The sequence below is a fragment of the Gymnoscopelus microlampas genome, assembly GCF_963454915.1.
Source record: "Gymnoscopelus microlampas genome assembly, chromosome: 6".
NCBI classification, from domain to species: Eukaryota; Metazoa; Chordata; class Actinopteri; order Myctophiformes; family Myctophidae; genus Gymnoscopelus; species Gymnoscopelus microlampas.
This window is the reverse complement of record NC_139943.1, coordinates 26,846,513-26,864,119: the sequence shown is the minus strand read 5'-3', so window position 1 is coordinate 26,864,119 and position 17,607 is coordinate 26,846,513. Positions and strand designations below refer to the sequence as shown.

The following is a 17,607-nucleotide window of genomic DNA, read 5'->3' as shown; positions in this document are numbered from 1 at the left end:
TTTTACCCGGATAAAACTAACATATTTCTAAATGGACAATGCCACAGAGCTAACAAGCTAATCAATTTAGCTAATTTGGCCTTAAGGTGGACTGACATTGAGATGGACCAGCAATTCTCATTTCGTGATAATCTCAGCCGCTCCTCCTAAATGGATATTATACGTTAGATGCTGAGCCTCAGCTTTAATGTACTTGGGAAAGCCTCTCCCAAGTTCATTAAAGAAAAAACAAAGAAAATTCTTGGCCATTTGAAATTAAGAGCTGTGACACATCTGTATCGAATCAAACCGAACAGTGAATTGTATGACCCGTTACACCTCTAGTAAATATACATTTTCCTCTATGGTGATTGAATGTAGAGATATATCATGTCAAATACAGAATATCCACCAAAATGAGTTCTGCAAGAGAAAGTTCAAAATGACCACGCCACCAGACTGCCTGGAAATGCTGGCTCTGATATCATGTGTGTATACCCATGTGCTAGTGTGGCCCAGCACTCACACTTAAGGAAACTGTTATTCAAGGAAGAACGACTTTGGAAGGAGGTGTTTACTGATAAAAATCAAAAATGTTTTTATTGGTGTGTATAAATAAACTGGCTTATATAAATAGACTGTACATTATACTCTAGTTCTATAAAAAGCCTGGTGCCTTTTGTTGTAATAGGATGTCCCTTGTTGGCTTTATGAGATATTTCCTGTATTGATTTACTCCCTTTGAACAGGCGGTGCCACATTGAATAGGGATCATATTTCAGAGCTATAAATAGCTCTTGTGTTGTGGTTCTATTTTTAGACAGATGAGATGAACTATGACACTGATTACATGGCTGTTTGTGCTTGCATCACACCTCTGGAATTTTTCACCCAGAGGAAAGGGGGAAGGGCTTACCCGTGTGTAAAAGAGAGATTGCGTATTGTTGTGCGTCCTTGCATACATTGACGTGTATTAATTCTTATCCACCATTACCAATGCATGAAAATATTTACCTATTGCAGCAGACATTTCACTTTTGCCTCTGTCCTGGCTGTAGCCAAGCAGGAAGTGGGACTCACTCAGGCATGGAAGTGACAGTTTGATAAAGCATGGGACATTTCTTGTTACAGTAGGGAATATCCAGTTACGCTGGGAACCTACCAAAAAGGCGCCGCTCACACGCTTAATTGTTCTCACCAAACCCGGCCATAGCGGGACATCTGGTCATCATACAATGCATTTCAATGAGAATGGGCGCGGAATCTTCACCTGTGCGAGCGGAGGGTCCATTCGTGGCCAGTGAGAAAGGCTGCATTCATTAACATGGAGCGGAAAAAAGATTGCGTCAGTGTGCTTATGCTTGCGCTCCTGGTGGGTTTCAAGCGTCACCTTGCACATTTCCTACAACAAATATTTGGACAGATGTTATCAAGAAACTTTGCTTGCCTAAGCCTTGAATTTATGCTCTGGATTCATAAATATTATTGGTCCCTCTGCTATGGAAATTCCCAATGTCAGGTTTATTAAGTTGACCTAAATAACATAATCGTCCACCCACCCGGTATAAACATCTTGTCCAGGATACAGCTCCCATATATGGCCAGCTGCGTTGTAGTAGATTCCCCTTTATTTTCCATATAGTCCTGTCTGGCAGAAACCTTGTATGTCCAAAACTGTTACTTTTTAGTTCCAATGTAGTTACTATCTCTTTCAAGGTTCAACTTTATTTGTCAACAATACCAATTACAAAGTAAAAGGCACGTGAAATTAATTCTGCGCTAAAAACCAACACAGCAGTTACACTAAGTAAAAATGGTTAAAGACTCCTGTGTTAAAACTAAGCTGCTTAAATAAATAAAAAAATATATAAAACTACCTAAAAGTGCAAAATAGATCAAATGCAAGCTGCATTAGTCATAGGCCCAAAACATTAACCACAGACATGTGTTTTCAGTGTTTCATCGGTTCATTAATCGTTATGTATAGAACCCACAGATACACTTAAACACATAAAAAGTTGAAATATGGAGATTTCTGCCCGACAGCAATGATCTAGTGTATACCGAGTGTTTGTGTTTCAGATTAGGTTAGTTGAACTTTTAACCTGTTCTCAACTATCAAATATGAACTCCTCTACCCTCATGGAATTTTACAACAATCAGCCCAGTCAATCATTTGTCAGCCAGACAGTAATTGTAGATGTGCCGTATCTATCTCTGTTCTCATCTCTTTCAGACTTAAAAAGTGTACATACATATGCAGAGCTCAAGTAGGCCTTTTGGCCTGATGCCATCACTTTCTTCTGTGTTTGTGGGTGGGAAGCCGGGCGGAGAGGGTGGTATTTGTCACTGCATAATATTTTAAACAAATACTATTTAGTAAACGATTAGTAGGGGCAGCACCGTTTAATAGACTAGTGGATTAGCTGCGCTCAACCCTAGCTGAAACCTCAGCTTACAAACCTGATGTCCTATGGCATTTAATGCCTGCCCGGTCACAAGAGATTCTTCATCATGATTTGTAATGTTGCTTTTCTGTTCAGTGACTCTGATCTTCAGATTTCAAAAGATAAACATCATACTTGATCTTAAATGTAATGCTCTTTATCTTTTTACCTGTATGAGGGTGAATGATATGGTCACCCTTGTTGGCATTACAATTAACACAGTTATTACAGGGAAGGTTACCTGGGGGTACGGTAGCCAAGAAATATTGTTTTTTATCAACCTATCAGATTGGTTGCACATTTATTAGCAACCATTTCCACTGCATTTTCATCGTCCACTTCATCTTCCGCTTTGATCCTTTCCTCCAGCAGGCCAATGGAACCCCCTCCGAAAAAAGATGCTCATTCTGCCGTTCCTGTAATGAGGCGACCAGACGAATGGAAGGACCCATGGCGTCGGTCAAAATCCCCAAGGAGACGGCCAGGGGTGGGTTCCCCACAGCGAGGCCGGAGGCGACACCGGCCCTCTGGCTCCTCTGTGTCCCTGTCCAACTCCTCCAGGTAGGGCTTCTTACAGTCAGGGATCCTGACCCTTTTATCAAGTACATGATACACTTAACCACTTTGACCCTGGCATCCCCATCAATATAATTATCTACTTAGGACTTTGCTTAGTCTGGAAGCCAATTTAGCATGCATGTCTGTGTGAATCAAGCATGTCATTAGACCTCATTCCTTCCCTATGTTGCAACTTTATAGATGCTATTATGTAACGCGGTGGTTTCCAAACATACTTTGTCCGAGACGCACCAAAGGGAAACCCTCAAGACACATCTGTATTCATTCATACACAAGTTAATACATGTTATCACTCTTAGTCCTCTGTAAACGTTATAATAACGTTAATCATAATCCCAAATAAGTTTACTATACAAATACCTATTTGTATAGTAAACTAGTAAACATAGTTGTATGCAATGATAATGTGTGGATGTCACAAACTCAAAAGGTGACAATGAATAATGTCCCCTTTCATCATCATAAAGTTAATGTAATGTTAAGTAGACCACTGCAATTGAGGATGCATTGAAAAATGTCCTTAGCTAGCTGCTTTGACATTTAGCTGGATACTCTATTCTATACCCTTGTGGAGATGGAACATTCATATGCATAGACATATTGTCAGAAGAATAAAACGCAATAAATCTTGAGAGAGTATCTGGGTGGGGCAAAGGGAATTATTATATAAAAATCACACCCAGTGTGAGTAAGTGGTGCCTACTCTGTTTGATGAGTGTGTGCTGTCATTCAGGCGGTAGAAATCTATTTGATGTGTGGGCGCTGGCATTCAGACTGGTATTGAGGCGGTATTAAAAGAGCATTTGTACTTTTTTTTAAATCGATTTTTAAGTATTTTTACTCTTTTTATCAACTTTTAAGTATTTTTACTAATTTTGAGTACTTTTAAGTATTTTTATTCAATTTAAGTACTCTGAAGTATTTTTACTCAAGGTATTTACTTTTAAATATTTGTACTCACTTTATTTACTTTTAATAATTTTTACTCACATTGTAGATCGGTCTTTTAGTGTGTGTGTGTGTGTGTGTGTGTGTGTGTGTGTGCACACACGTGCGCGCCTGTGTGTGTGTGTGTGTGTGCATGTTTTTAAGTGGCGCATGTGTTGCAACGGTGCGCCTCGCAAGTCTGCATGTTACGTGTGTGTGTGTGTGCGTGTGCGTGTGCACGCGCGTGTGTGTTTGTGTGCATTTCTTGAAGTGCCGCATGTGTTGCATCTTTGCCGCAAACATACGGACGGACGGACGGACACACAGACACGGTCAAATGTTTAGCGGCTGGCACCGCTAAAAATAAAATAAATCCATATTTATGAAAATAGTTGTAGGTAGACACACCAAGACATGGATTATTTGAATTTGAATAGCTTTACAAAGCAAATGTAATTGCCTATGGTGGTGAGCATGGACATGGAAGGTGTGCTCTTATGGAAAGGTCATGCAAGTTCATTTGCAATAGTATGTAGGTGTTTCCAGCAGAAACTCACTATTGTACCCTAGCTAGGTCGTCCTTCTGCTCTCAGAAACTGATACTCATACAGCACTTGTTGGATGTATTTATATCTTGGGCGTTGTACAAATAAACCAAAGTATTATAATCAAGTCGGGCTTGCGCCATTGCCGCATATAGGAGGCAATTGCAGTCGATGAGAGCCGGGTGGACAAGCGTATGAACAAACACAATTTTTGTTTTATGATTGCATCCTTTGTCAGTTAATTGGTTCAGGAATATACAAAAAGACATATTTTTTCGATCACTTGTTTTTTGATGTGCACACTGCAATTTTATTGAGGTATCTAAACAGTGGCAGCTAACGTTTCTGGCTTGGCAGTATCACAAGAATTGGTGATTGATTGATTAATTTAATTCTTATATCAGTCAGAAATGTAAACGGCACAGAGATATTCCATTGTGGTCCAATTATGTGACAGGCTGTCAGTGACAGGCTTTCAGTGTCTCGCAATAACGGCCCATTGGAGACAACTCTGTGCTCTTTAGATACCTTAATAAAAGTATTTGAAAAGCAAGACGGCAAACAACAATGTTTGATAAGTCTTCTTTTATTTGATTATTTTACAAAGGTTGTAAACGTTAAGAAATAGTATTTGTTCATAAGCTGGTCCACCTGACTCGTTGAGGTCATTGACTCTCAAATTAATTGGATGGACGTTCCTTCATTCCATCTTCCTTGAAATAAACCAGGAAAATGTTGTGCACCTAGTCGACGCAACTTCAACATTTTCTGTACTAATTAACAAAAAAAAAGCCCATCCCTAATTTGTAGGTTGCCTTGGAAGGTTTGTATGAAAAGCCTGTTGATGCATCCCAGTACATGCATGGTTAACCACTTTCCACCTGCCATCCCTATTTTGAGCATGTCATTATAGGCTTTTCAATTGTTTTTTTAAACAGCATATCTAAAAGCTCATAACGGCATTGCGATGCAAGGCATTGTGAGTATAAAGTGGGACTTAATTGGCTGGCTTCTCATATTATATTGCAGTTACGCAATTCTCTCTATTGAGCAGATATGATGTCCTTATCTTACTCGCGGACACTTCAATGGGACTTGGTTGTCGATTGACACTTAGGCAGTTGGAAAATATATTTTTTTATGATTTCTGTGTGTTTTGCAGGTCTTCGTCTCGCTCTACATCGTACACCGGTTCCGGTTCTTCTCGCTCTCGTTCACGTTCCTCCTCGTTCAGCTCTTACTCCAGCCACTCCTCTCAGCGTAGCTCCTTCAGTGGCAGCCGCTCCAGGTTCGTGTCCACAGCCCCTTTTACCTGAATATGCTTTCCAGGTCTTCAGCTCAGCCCAAATTCACACTCATGTCAGTAAATCAAATAATAATTGTAGTAATAATTAATAAATAAAAAATGTTTTTTTTGTCTGTCACTACTTTTTTTGGTAGATCAAGATCATTCTCCACCTCTCCATCACCAAGTCCTGCAGCACCAAGAATCGCCAAGAATAAAACAGACCTGCCTCCTCCACCGGCTAAAGGGTAACACCAAATCTATGCCTTCCTATACCCATCTATAGTCATCCATAATCTGGATTTTATCCATTCACATGTTCTCACACACACACGTAACATATGCTTCAGTCATGCATGACATGACAGGGTAGATAAAGCAAGTAGTCCAAAGATTGGCGTTATCAACCCACAGTACTTAGATCAAAGTGGGAGCAGACTCAAAACCGAAAGTCTCATCAAAGGAACAATCCGCAGTTCCGCAAGCACAGAAAAATAATGTTTCAGAGCTTTTAATTTGCCGTAGCATCAGTCATCGATAATGAAAGCTTTCGGCCCTTATGACCTTCGCCAGCGTGCGAAGGCTTGAAGGGCCAAAATGCGTTTGTTATCGCGTGTTGGCCCTTCTGGCCTTCGCACGCTAACCATAGACAGTAAACAGTATGGACAAAGTCGCCCCTCCTACAGCATACCCTACTTTATCATCAATTTTAAAATAGATGGGACCATAATTTACCAAAACGCATATCATGGTGATTGAAAGAAGACTTTAAAATTACGTCTGGAAGCATATTGTATTTATGACAATGTTTATCAAGGTAATAAAATCAAGTGTAAAGTTCGGCAAAAACCCATCCTATCCTAATTCTTTCTGACACCAGCAGGGGTGAAACAGCGAGACTACAGGCCATTCATATGATCTGTCACTTCCTATACAGCCTCAATTTACAACTCAGAAGCTGGTCCCTTGGCGCTGACGAAGGCCAGAACAGCCGAAACATGTTTTGTTATCAATGACACATAAAAAGCTCTGAAACATTATTATGTGAGTGTGGATTGTTCTTTAAGACAAGGTAAATAAAGCAGCCCAAGCATTCATCCGAAACAATACACACAGTCAAACATTGCACAGTGCCATCGCATGGGCCTGCCTATGATGCTAGTCACGATTTATTTTTTAATGCCTGCCTGTCATGCTTGCATGCCCGACAAAACGGAATGCCTTCTCCTTCCCCTTAACCCTTAAGCCTGCCGCTGAAGCCCGGTGCCGTGCCCCCCGCTCGCAGGGACAAACCCCCAACGAAGAAGGCACCCAGCCCCCCACCGCCTGGCGGACAGCAGGGAAAGCCTCCCAAACCAACACCGGAGGGGGGCAAGCCTCCCGCCAACATCCGGGAAGGAGCTGCTGTTGGTGGCGGCGGTGGAGGACCAGTGGGAGCAGCAGCAGGAGGAGGGGGCAGGCCCCCAGCCCCGAGAGAGCCTGGGAAGCCCCCCAACCCGAGGGAAGGCAGGCGTAAAGAACGGCAGCAGCACCCTCCTCGGAGGTAGGAGCCGTCCCTAGTCCCTACACAGTGCCCACGTTGTGCAACGGTTTAACCCATTAGTCCATCTTCCGATTGTACAAAATGTCTTCTTTTTTTTTAAACCCGATGTTGCTATATCAGTTGTTCTCAAAATTTTTCATGTCAAGGACCCCCAAAACATGTATTCGGCCGTAGACCCCATCTCAAAATATTTTGTTCCAGGGACCTCCAGAAGCAAATATTTGAGTTACAAATGTTCGCTTTAAAAATATATATATTCAACGATTTGCACACATTTTCACGATTTTTCAAAAATAGCAGATCTACAAGCTCTTAGCGCGACACTCGGTGCCGCACTATGAACTTGTAAATCTGTTAATTTTGAATAGCCAAAGAAATCTAAAATGACACAGATGCGTTCCCGGTCTTAATGGGTTAATTGATTAAGTTTTGAAAATAGGTTTAACCCTAGCAGTAGTAATAAAAGTGAACTATGTCTTGAAAGGAGTAACTGTACCATTTAATTAGAAGGCTGAACCTGAAGATTAGTTTCAAAAGGGCTCATCCACTCTTAAATTGTGACCTTTTGTTGTATCTATTCTTAACTAGACTATATATTACATAGTACAGGCATCAACAAAACATGCTGCTTTATGAGAATCTCTTTATTACCAAATATGTTTACTAGTCTTTAGTTTACCTAACTAATCTTTACTAGTGGAATCGGGCTGTTATATTCTGTAGGCGTTTGTTTGTTTGTGAGTTTGCATGAGCATAGATGTGGGCATGCCTTCACGTTTGTTTTGCATGGAAGGTAACTCCATGGTTAATGAAGAAGTAGGAATATTGATATGAAGTGATGAAGTTATAGTTGTGGTGTTGACTCACAGTTGGGGATGACCACAAAGTTTGTGTGGGGGCGAAGGAGTGGGTGGAAATGTGAATGCAGTTTTGTGAGTTTGTACCTGCGTGCATGCCTCTTTGTGGTTGGAGTATCCCAAGGATGAACTTGAGTGGGCCGCATGAGTCTCCCTGGAAAACCTCTGGCAAAACCTGTTAGCTCTGTTGAGGTTGGTGGGGTCAGAGTATACTTCCTACTTCCTGTTAACAACTTCTCTTTTATTCTTTTAATGTATAGTTCAAAGATACTGACTCCTGCTACATGAGGACACCATTAATACCATTTTAAAAGACAACTGACAGATTCATTCTCCATAATGTTTTATTTTTCAGTAATTGGTATAGATCATAAACCGTGCAAATCAGAAATTGAGAATGTGTGTTAACATCTAAGGAAATGGTAAGGGGGGATTGTCTGCTTCTGTTTGGACTCACTGTAACAGGGAAAAGAAAATGGCACATGTTCCCAATAAGAATATTGTACCTACAATAGCAGGCCCTGAAAATAACTAGCCTTAGCCTAGTATGCTATTCATTTAGCCATTGTGTTTCCACTTTTACTTCCTCTACAGCTGAAAATATTTTCCACAACACCTTTAGTTTGCGAGAGGTCGTCCCTTGGGTATCTATTTCCTCATAGCTGATATTGAATCTTCTGCATTCAAATTGTAATCCACATGATTTATTTTGTTTGTTAGTGTTCAAACAAAGAAAGGAATGGAAGGGAAATATTTAGCTCACAACGTGGGCGGAACAGGGTTCGTCTGTCTGTACTGTATGTAGTCTAACATGGTCATACCAGAGATCCCCAGTGAGTTGGCACCAGTCCCATGTGAATAGTGCTATAAATGACATAAAGTTGGCACCAGTCCCATGTGAATAGTGCTATAAATTACATAAAGTCTATTCACACAGGACTAGTATTAATTGGGGACCTCTGGTCAGATATCGCTTTGTTGACAGTAAAAGATTTGTTATACAAAGCTTGTCTTTTACTGTCAAAGTGATATCTGCTGTGTCAGCTAGTGCCAGTGATCCGAAATTGGTGACTTATCCTAATAACTAGAAACAAACATGAAACTAGAGAATTGAAACTTTGGTTTCGTTATACCAAACTCATCTTTTACTGTCAACAAAGTGATATCTGCTGTGTCTTGATTGAATTATTTATTTATTGACAATTTGCACATAATAAAAACAATGCCTACATTGTTCAGCTAGTGCCAGTGTTACACCCTGAAATGTATCAAAATAACTAGAAACTTATATCCTTAGCAGTGTTTGCCAAAAACAAGAAACCGTAATGTCATTGTAATTAGGCCTGTCATAATTATTACATAATCGCCTTATCGCAATTATTTGAGATAATCATTTTTTTGCATAATTGTCATTATCGTTTCCATTTTAAAAATCTTCATATATTTTCCAAACATTAAAAAAAGGGAAATAATAGATCTACAAGCTCAAAACGTGTTGCCATGCGACACGTTTTGAGCTTGAAGATTGCCTATTTCGACTATTGTTTTTCTTAAGTATAAAGTAAGTTATTAAGAAATGTATGATATTTGTCATATCTGCCCTTTGCAACCTTTGTTTACGAAGCCTAAAAGGACAAACAGAAATGTAGAAATATGAATTCATATAATGTTCAACGACAGAAACGCAATTAAATCGGTAATTTCAATTATTTGAGTGGCAATTAATTGTCAAGTAAAATGTTATAATCGTGACAACCCTAATTGTAATTCAACTGATTTCATACCTGTGTGTTGGTGAAGCATGCGCTTGACTTTTCTATCGCCTTTCCTTCTCACTACAGTAATGTTGTATCAAACAGAATTTATTCTTATACTATATTCCCACTTACCAGACGTGTGTGTGTGTGTGTGTGTGTGTGTGTGTGTGTCTCTCTCTCTCACTCTCTCTGTCTGTGTTTCTCGCTGTTTCTCTCTCTCCCAGGCGGACAGTTAGTGGCAGTGTGAGTGGCAGTGGCAGCAGTTTCACTGGCTCTAGTTCCAGATCCAGGTCACGGTCCTCATCCAACTCACTTTCACGCTCACGCACCGGCTCTAGGAAATCCAGGTAAACATGCACAGACTTGAAGTTTCGCAGATTCAACTCACCCTGACTCATATAGAGTCACAGACATAAACATGGACTCACTCAGACTTAATTAAATTCATAGACACATGCATGGACTAAGGGCACGTACACACTGTACGATATTTGATCCGATTATGCTGTCGGTGACCTTTTTTGGGGCTCGCCGACAAAACCCCCAATCTGACGCCGATCGGGCTGTGATTGGTGAGGTTTTGGTTGCTGCGTGTGAAAGGCTCTGCGAGAGGATACGGCCACGTTAATTACGCTCAGCGATGCGTTCCCGAGTGTTTCTAGATATCTAGCAGGTTTGATATTCGTCTCTGTCGCCAACTGGACTTTAATCCTATATACAAATACATTGCATATTTTTAAATAGCCGATCTACAAGCTCACAACCCATCGCAGCTATTTTCAAAGAAAATCTTGTGGAATATTTTCCAAATCCACACAAATCTTGTATGAATAACGTATTTTCAGGAGGGGGGGGGGGTCTGCGGACAAATGCATATGTTATGTGTTGTTTAAACCACTGGTTTAAACAACATTAGAAAACAAGGCCAAATAAGCAACTACACAAATAAGCCCCAAAAAACGCAACCTGCTACAACCAACATTTTCAAGCAACTCTACAGAAAAACAAGCCCAAAGTCGCTTATAATAAGCGGTCATGGCAACACTATTTCTGAGTTGCATTGCGCACTTTTAAGCTAGCTGACTTGTTTCAGAGAGAGAGAGATAGAGACATACAGAGAAAAAGAGAATTCATTATTTTATGTCTTGTCTCGGTCTCGTGCATATATCACAGGAGCCGTGCACGTTTTCATGAGACGTTGGTTAAAATGAATTTGAAAAAACAAATGTAGGCTATGTAGTGGTCTTGATCGTATCCTAGTGAACTATCCTGCAATGTGTAATCCCTGGTTGGAGATCAATCTATAGTGTGAAAACCACAACGATATATGACAGCCGATTTCAAGAACTAGACTCCTGTAGTGTGAAATGCTTAACGACCAGATGACTCCCAGACCACTGTAAAAGTCCTACAGTGTGTACCTGCCCTAACATAGTTCACAAGTGCACATTCCCTGACTGTATACAGTCAAAGAGGACATTGAACTTAACTTTCTATATTATTCTTACATTTGTGAGATGTGATTTGAATACCCTTCTCCCTTCTCTTCCATTCTTCCATTTGCTGTTTCTCTGCTGACAAACACCCTAGGAAATCCAGGTAAGCCAGGCATCAGCCACAAATGTGTTACGTATATGCATGGCAGATATATGCATACACAGGCAGAAAACGTGTTGCTTTGTGCCTTGTTATAATCTTTTCCATCGTTGTCAAGGTTATTGTACGGACAATGCATCACAAAAGCTAAAATTATAAATGTTTGATATTTACAGAAGTTCATAATAAATGACAAGACATTTTCTCCCTTACTGTACCGAAATTTTACCAAAACTTGACTTACAAAACCGAGGTACTTACTGAACCGTGTTTTTTGTGTACCCTTACACGCCTAATGTCTACTTGATATTCTAGTTGTAGGTATTTGTTCTCTTGGCACTCTATTTATTATTCCGCTTGTTTGTTGACTAGAGGTCATGCCATTAACTCTGATCTTTCACTTTGGAAGTGGCTCCGGATAATTCTAAATGAATTGTCCTCTCGTTGCTGCAGATCTCTGAGTGTCAGCAGCGTGTCTTCGGTTTCTTCAGCCTCATCCAGCAGTAGCTCAGTGCGGAGTGCTGACTCGGATGATATGTACGCTGACCTCGCCAGTCCTGTGTCCTCCGCAAGCTCCCGCTCACCTACACCTGGCCACCCTCGCAAGGAACGAGGCCCGCCCAGGGATAGGCTACCCCCGTCCAGGGACAAGGGCAGGGGTCAGTGTGTGTGTGTGTGTGTGTGTGTTGGAGGACACAGAGTAGGACAGAATTGTCATCACGTCTGGCCAGGAATACAGTACCATAAACATTAAGCTTTGATTCAAGTATTATTCTCATAGTTCTTGGGAGGGATTGATTTAATCTTGAACGCAAGTCACTGTAAAACTTGTCGAAGCACAATTCATTTTCCCTATTATTTTCATTGGCTTTGTATTTCCCCAGAGAAAAAGTGAAAAGCCTATTACATGACACATAATGTTAATAGGCACTTAAAGCGTACCACACTGTCCTGAATCATGGAAGGTTTGACAAGAACAATATTAGAGAAAAACAATGAATCACTAAGTGTTTGATGTCTGTCTATGTATTGCTTAATTGGGAGTTTTGACTTTGACTTTCGCGAAAAATGGTCTAAATCCTGCTCTAAATCCTATTTTGGGCATGTCATTAGAAGAAGAAAAAAAAGATCTACAGGATAAACGTTGAAGATTTTGGAAAGTATAAAATAGGGCTTAAGTGTTTATAGCTTTGTAGTTCATCAGATTCCTCTCCTCACAGGAAGGCCACCAAAGAAAGACGAACCCTTCAGAGAGGACCGTAGGAAGATGGACCCCTCCGGCATGCCGCCCAGAGGGGGCAACCCCATGCCCAGGTCAGGGCCTCCAAACAGGGGAGGCCACCACATGCACCCCCCACCAGGCAACATGGGTCCTCCAGGGGCCTATGGAGGTTCGGGTTCACACAAAGACATCAAACTCACCCTCCTCAACAAGGTAACTAGCTAGGACATTGTTTGCGATTTCAAAAAGATTCACACAGACTAAAAGCATTGGACATGCACAAGAAAACGCCCGTGGATGTGTGCTGTGGCAGCTCCAAGGAAGCTCTCTTCTTCTTTCAACCATTCAATATTTCAGATCTGGTTTAATTTTCTGTTTTTTTGCATCCATCATCTTCGTCTATGTTAACGTGTTTTGAGGCTGTTCTCTGAATAGCGTAGTTGAAAGGCTCAATACCTTGTGTGCACTTTTCCAACGCAATGGCACAATTTGGAATGCTAATTAAACACTTGAAGTGAAAAAACATTGGCCCATTATCTTTGTCTGTCATTCATTGTAGCAGCAGGGAGACAGGGGTAACAGGAAGAGATACATGCCCTCAGACAAAGACAGGCCTGGCTCCCCCCTCAGCAAGAGAATGGCGCTGTCTCCAGACCGAGGTTAGTAAGAGATATAATAGCCAAAATAAGCCAATTCATGCTTCATCGTACTACCGCATCACTCGCTGAAAGTAACTAACTATCAGTTGTTTTCAGTTAGTGACATAGTCGTATGACGATGTGTAAATTGGGCTTAAATGCTAAAGCACAAGTTGGCATACACTCTCTCCTCACTGACACACACCATTCACTCACTCTCACACATGCTTGTGTCACAGTGAACGTGAGAAATCAGTAATTTTGCTGAATAAGTAGTCATTCCTCAATCCACTGCCCTAACCCACCAGGGATCAGGGATTTTGCTAAATAACTGACCGGCCAGTCATTCTACAAAATGACTGTCCCTTCAGTTGTTATTTTGCAGAAGGACTAGTTATTCTGCAAAATGACTGATTTCTCACATTCACTGTAGCACACGCGCACACACACACACACACACACACGCACCATTTACTTACACACACGCACAAGCACCATTTACTTGCACAAACATTGTTTTGTCCTGATTCCACATATCACATGTGGGAGTTGAGATCAGCTTACTGTAACTTAAACCTTTTATGATAACTCCTATAGTTTCCACTTGCTACACTTCCTACCGATGTAGCTTGTTCCATAAACTACACTGCTGCTGTTTTTCAGGCCGCGATAGGAGGATACCAGGCCGACCCCCACTCTCTCCTCGAATGGATCGTCCTAGAGGTCAAGGTCCACGGCCTATGCCCCCCCAGGGAGAAAGGTTAGTATAATCCAAGCTCCTGGTGACTAAGCCACTGTACTTTTTTAAGATCAGCTGTCAGGCAAGCCAGTGTATATATCCTTCAATGTCAACGCAAAGGGGAAGTAAAAGTAGATGTTTGGACAATAGACACATCAAGGATGTCATAATAGGAAGTTTACTGGACCACAGGTCTTTGGCCTAAATGAGGAACTCATCACATAGGTGGAAGCACTGAAGATATGACAAGTCCCTCTGTCTGTTTATGCATGTTTTATGGTAAAAGTGTTCCCTTTTTACTATTGGCCTTACAAAAAACCCTAATTGGTCCTCACTGGTTGGTTTATCAGCCAAACGTTAAGCCAAACCTTCTATGAATAATATTTTATTCTGGGCTACAAACTCTTCAATTATAGCCTTTTTATTTTATTAGTTGGTTTATTTTAGTTTTATTCATCATCAAAGCTTTTTGACTTCTTCAATTCAGGTAAAACAAATGAAATAAATGGATACCTGTCTTGCCTGCGCCGTTCTTGCTGCTATTAATAGTATAGTCATTTTAATACAAGTAGTATTCATAATATGTTGTACAAATACTGAAATTGATCAAATTTAATCTACAATGATTAGAGATTTCAACCTTTTCAAGTTTTCCACAAATGTTATGTTACAACTCATCTTAGAATGCATTCAATAAGAAAAATTCCAATCAATCAGAATACTCCACAATGACGAAGCATTGCCACAATGCAGTGTTTTGTAAATGTATTAAAAATAAAATCCTCATAATTGAGCTCTGATGCATTCTATGATTGATTGGAGTCCACCGTGCCTAATTGGATAATAATAATTAGACATGGCATAATTTGTATGTATAAGGTCTCACAGTTGATGCTGTACATACGTATGTCAGAGTTAAACCAAGCCATGAGGTCCAAAGATTTACCCTGGCGTTGTTTTTCTGCAATAGGGACCAGGAGACTAGTAAGGATAGAGGGAAAATGCAGGAAAATATAGAGCAATCCCGAGTGAAAACTGTTTTCCAGAGTGCACAGGATCTCAATGACCTGAAGCATAATGCCAAGAAAACACAAGAGTGGCTTCAGGAAAACTGTGAAAGTCCTGGAGTGGCCCAGTCAGAGTTTCGACCTGTCACAGAGGCATCCAACCCTTGATGCAGAGTGCTAAGCAGGAAGGCATTGGGTCCCATTTTTATGGTCTTTGGTATGACTCTGCCCGAGGATCCAAATCTCAGGGCGGACACTTTAACCACAAGGCCACTAAGCTGGTTCATCATTGTCATAGCTCTTAGTAATATGCATTTTCTTCCCCTTTTTACCTAAATTTGTAATTGATTATTTTGTTTATACAGACGTGTCAAATCAGTAATGACACATATGGACAAACATATTGGACACATGACACTGACACTGTATATATTTTGCCCCCCATAGGAAACGGCCTATGCCCCCATCCCCCAAGTCGTCTGGGAAAGGCCCAGCGGTGCCATCAGGCAAACCTACTGCACCAGGCTCGGGTTCAACCACTGGATCGGGTTCTGGCTCAAACAAACCCAGCAACACACTGTCACGCCGCGAGGAGCTGCTGAAACAGCTGAAAGCTGTTGAAGACGCCATCGCTCGCAAGAGAGCAAAGATTCCTGCGAAGTAAAGAACCACGGCTTGCCAGTCTGCCTGCCTGTGTAACCCAGTTGCCTAGGCAACAGTGAGGGTCATGGGGTTGAGCCGTACCAACAAATCCCACCCCCCACCCTACCCCCACCCCGCCCCTTCAGTGATGAGATGTACCATCTCACTGGACTTGTGTAAAAATGTTCTCTGTCCCACAGTGTATAGAGGCTGTTGTGTAAGTGGATCATGAACAAAAGTGGCGGCCACACAAAAACATTTTCTCCTCTCATCCTCAGCGAGAGGATGGGTTGTGTTCCATTTTAGAGCATTGTTCACTCCCTTCTGCCCTAGTTCTGTTCTCCTTGTAAGTCTATGGGGATTTTGAACGTGGTGGCGCAGTTTACCGCACTATTTAGAAGGGGGAATGTACAAGGGCATCTTGGGAGAAGAGGATGGTTCCGGCAATGATATTGTTCATTGTGAACAAAAAAAAATTATGTCCTGGAACAGAATGGTAGCAAAGGTGAACTTTGACATTCGCTACTCACTCTGGTCCTTTAAGTGAAAAGGAAGAATCTTCCTCATGTTGTGTTTGATGAATAAGGTGAATTTATATACACCAAATCTACTCTCTTGTATGTCTCTCTGTCTCCCCCGACGCCCCCCCTTTTATCGTCTCCAATTTCACGTCTTATTCTCAGTTTCCTGATTTTGTTTTTTTATTGTTTTGTTTTGTTTTTCCTTATGATTTGCGTGGAGTGGTTTGACTGTTGGATCCGTTCTGTAAACACAGGATAACAATTAAGTCAAAATAAAGGGTTGTTTGTACAAAGACATGAATATCTAAGCATTTGTATTCAACCTCAGAACGATCAGCTGCTCCCGAGACCACTTGATTCACAATGGTCCCCACCATAACCCATAACTTAGTGCTCTTACTCTAAGCTCTGTGTTCTATGGCTGAGATGACTTTCATACCATGTACAATAATGTTCCGCCGTCATCAGATTTTCTCAAGTATATGATTATAGAAAAACTATTTGGCAGTGATGTGAAGTAGTGCTTTTTTAAAAATCTGCAGCATTTTGTTTTCCTTCTTAGCTCTTCTCAAGTGATGAACCAATGTTTTTATTTGTCTCGCATTTTTAGTTGTCACAGAGTATGAGAGATGTTATTGGGGACACTTGGAGACGAGAAGTATCTGTCTTGCTTTTGAGGAAGAAAACTTCTAAATAAACTATTTTGATAAAGAGAACGCCTGATGACATTCTTTTCTCCACTGAGGCGCCCAGTCAGTGAGACAAATGACCGGTCAAGAGAGACAATTTGTGCTTATCATAGCCTAAATCCTTATTTATATTTCGTCACGCGACAAGGTAAAAATTAGGCTTACCTACTTAAAAGCACAACATTTTACCAATGTTCAATACTTGGGAAAACACCTGCATTGTAGTTTGTGATGTAGGCCTAAAGCAAACAGCAGGGTAGCCTGTGGTAGATGTCAGAAACTGACTTTGAAGTGATTCTACATTGTATGTACATTCACTCCAACATTCAGATACTGAGGGAGCTGTCATGTGCGTGCGTGATCATGGTACTGTACCATTTACTGTAGAAGCAGCTATAGCCAAGATTCCAGCAGGTGGGGTCAGTAATCTTAGTAAAGTTGTTAATTGAAAGCTTTCATTACATTACTTCAATTTTAGACAAAATAACACCTGCATGCAACATCAGCTTGCTATGGATAATAAAGACATCTAATCTAATCTACGTATATCCTTTATGAGCTTTGTGTGAAAGCCAGTAGACGGGTGGTGTTAGAAGCTGGTGAAAAATCTGTATTGCCAATGCAAGATGAAAGA

General features: G+C 40.9%; 1 protein-coding gene across 1 annotated transcript in view; it reads left to right on the top strand.

Moving 5' to 3' along the window:
* The window catches only part of zc3h18 (zinc finger CCCH-type containing 18), a 38,034-nt gene extending 21,034 nt beyond the window's left edge, over positions 1-17,000 (top strand). Inside the window, exons 10-19 of the mRNA XM_084059952.1 lie at positions 2,796-2,987; positions 5,640-5,765; positions 5,918-6,010; positions 7,009-7,305; positions 10,144-10,266; positions 11,969-12,174; positions 12,736-12,950; positions 13,297-13,396; positions 14,039-14,135; positions 15,569-17,000. Of these exons, the coding sequence (XP_083916078.1) occupies positions 2,796-2,987; positions 5,640-5,765; positions 5,918-6,010; positions 7,009-7,305; positions 10,144-10,266; positions 11,969-12,174; positions 12,736-12,950; positions 13,297-13,396; positions 14,039-14,135; positions 15,569-15,785 (1,666 nt within the window). The 3' untranslated portion in view covers positions 15,786-17,000. The remainder of the gene's footprint in view (positions 1-2,795; positions 2,988-5,639; positions 5,766-5,917; positions 6,011-7,008; positions 7,306-10,143; positions 10,267-11,968; positions 12,175-12,735; positions 12,951-13,296; positions 13,397-14,038; positions 14,136-15,568) is intronic.
* The last annotated feature ends 607 nt before the right edge of the window (positions 17,001-17,607 follow it).